The following is a 2,551-nucleotide window of genomic DNA, read 5'->3' as shown; positions in this document are numbered from 1 at the left end:
ACAGCACATCCCACGCAGAATACTATAAAAACTGATAGCTAGAGTGCTAATGAAACAAGTAATAATGATAATAAAGAATTGATTTATTTTTCATTTTTTCCCTCTGTGGCAATGCTTTTTTCTTTCCTTTTTGCAGTACAAGTCCCAGGTAAAAGCAAGACTGATCTCTTTGATATGAGATCAGTCATTAACACTAACACTGATACCATTAGCACTAGAAATGACAGCAACGAGTACATTATCTCTAACACAAAGTAACCATTCTTATCAATGATGACACCAGAGACTATCGACAATAGACCCCAAAAAAGGTTATGAACGCCTAAAACAATTCCATATGCCGTTCCAACTTGGTTACCTTCAACAAGAAATCCAATAAGAGGCCAAAACGATGAGCTGAATAATGTATAGGAAATTGAATAAATGATACTAGCAACATATGGCATGTAAGTCAATCCTGGATTGCTTAGCAGTAGAATGAAATGAGCAATTACTGCAATAGCTATGCCTGATATTGTCCATAGTAAATGATACCCAATAGCATTTATTACATACCCCATCACTGGTGTCAGAAGTATGGCTGCACTGAATACTAAAGAATTAGCTAGGCTTGCTGCTCTTAATGACAGCCTGTACTTCTGGGCATAAAATACTTGCCCTATGCCTGCAAATCCTAACACAACTGAATAATAAATAGTCAATAATGCAGCAATCCAGAAATGAAGTGAAAAATGCTTTGCATCACTGCATTTAACTTTATTGCTTTTGGTGAATTTTTTGCTGCTAAACTTATCCATAATTACAATGATGACAGTAACTATTACTGCAATAAATGCACCAGCAACACCAACCATAACAGTAGTGCCAAGCCTGTATGAAGGGTTACTAATGTAATGTAACTCATTGTATATAAATTGAGGTAGCGAAAGCCCAACAGCTGCTCCAAGCCTTGCCATTGTTGAACTTACAGACAGTCCAAACGTGAGATACTTCCTGTCACACCATTTAAACTGGAATATTATTGCAACTGATATAATAGTAGCTGCTCCAGCACCAATAAAAAATCGACCAATTAAAACGACCCAGAAATAATTGATGAAACTGCCAACAGACCAAATAATTTGACCCAGTGTTGTGATGAGTACCACAATCAGATAACTTGATCTCGGTCCTAATACCCTATCAGCTATCACTCCTCCTATTACTGGCACAAATATGTTAGGCCATGTAGTGACAAGAAAGAGCAGGTTGTATTGTGTGGTATCAATACCCATTACTTTGATGATAATGTCCTCCAATCCTCCTGGACTCTCATTGCAGCAATTTCCAATAAATATTGTGAAACATGTCAATGCTAGTAAGATACTACCATAGCTCCAATGGTTTGGATGGAAATAACGTGTTTCTGGAGCTTTTCTTTTAACCTCTAGGCTGACAGAAGACCTGTCACATCCTTCTAACTCGCTTTGTTCCTTGTTTGCTTTGTACTTCAATACAACAACATATTCATCCTCCATAATGTTAGCCGTGGTTAATGTGGTTTCACGCCAGACCCAGCCCACGTATTGGGTTGGGCTGCAATGCAAAATTCACATCCCACACAGAATAATACACTATAAAAACTGATAGCTAGAGTGCTAGTGAAACAAAGTATTAAAATGATAATAAAGGATTTATTTTTCATTTTTTTCCTCTGTGGCAATACTTTTTTCTTTTCTTTTTGCAGTACAAGTCCCAGGTAAAAGCAAGACTGATCTCTTTGATATGAGATCAATCATTAACACTAACACTGATACCATTAGCACTAGAAATGACAGCAACGAGTACATTATCTCTAACACAAAGTAACCATTGTTATCAATGATGACACCAGAGACTATCGACAATAGACCCCAAAAAAGGTTATGAACGCCTAAAACAATTCCGTATGCTGTTCCAATTTGGCTAGCTTTCACAAGAAACCCAACAAGAGGCCAATACGATGAACCTAATAAAGTGTAAGATATAGAATAAATGATACTAGCAATGTAAGGTATGTAAGTCAATCCTGGATTGCTTAGCAGTAGAATGAGATGAGCAATTACTGCAATAGCTAGACCTAATATTATCCATAGTAAATGATATCCAACAGCATTTACTACATAACCCATTACTGGTGTTAGAAGTATGGTTGCACTGAATACTAAAGAATTAGCTAGGCTTGCTGCTCTTAATGACAGGCCATACTTCTGGGCATAAAACACTTGCCCTATACCTGCAAATGCAAAGTCAATAGCATAATACATCATTATAATTGCAACAATCCAGAAGCGGGGTGAAAACTGCTTCACATCACTGCATTTTATCTTACTGGTTTTAGCTGTGAATTTACTGCTTCTAAATTTATCCATTATTATCATGACAACTGTAACTATCAAACAGATGACCATACCAGCAACACCAGCCATTACAGTAGTGCCAAGCCTGTATGAAGAATTACCAATATAATGAAATTCGTTGTATATAACTTGAGGTAGTGACAGCCCTAAAGCTGCTCCAAATCTTGCTGCTG

General features: G+C 37.0%; 1 protein-coding gene across 2 annotated transcripts in view; it reads right to left on the bottom strand.

Moving 5' to 3' along the window:
* The window catches only part of LOC100634605 (major facilitator superfamily domain-containing protein 1-like), an 8,311-nt gene that overhangs the window by 3,349 nt on the left and 2,411 nt on the right, over window positions 1–2,551 (bottom strand). Inside the window, exon 1 of one of the 2 annotated variants that reach the window (XM_003386362.2) lies at window positions 302–1,595. The exons of the other annotated variant lie outside the window; for it this stretch is intronic. Coding sequence (XP_003386410.2) covers window positions 302–1,517 — 1,216 coding nt within the window. The 5' untranslated portion in view covers window positions 1,518–1,595. Of the gene's footprint in view, window positions 1–301; window positions 1,596–2,551 lie in introns of those variants that run through there. 2 annotated transcript variants of the gene reach the window in all.

This window comes from Amphimedon queenslandica, unplaced genomic scaffold (genome assembly GCF_000090795.2).
Source record: "Amphimedon queenslandica unplaced genomic scaffold, v1.1 AMPQUscaffold_13423, whole genome shotgun sequence".
In the NCBI taxonomy this organism is placed as follows: domain Eukaryota; kingdom Metazoa; phylum Porifera; class Demospongiae; order Haplosclerida; family Niphatidae; genus Amphimedon; species Amphimedon queenslandica.
This window is presented reverse-complemented; position numbering and strand designations above follow the sequence as displayed.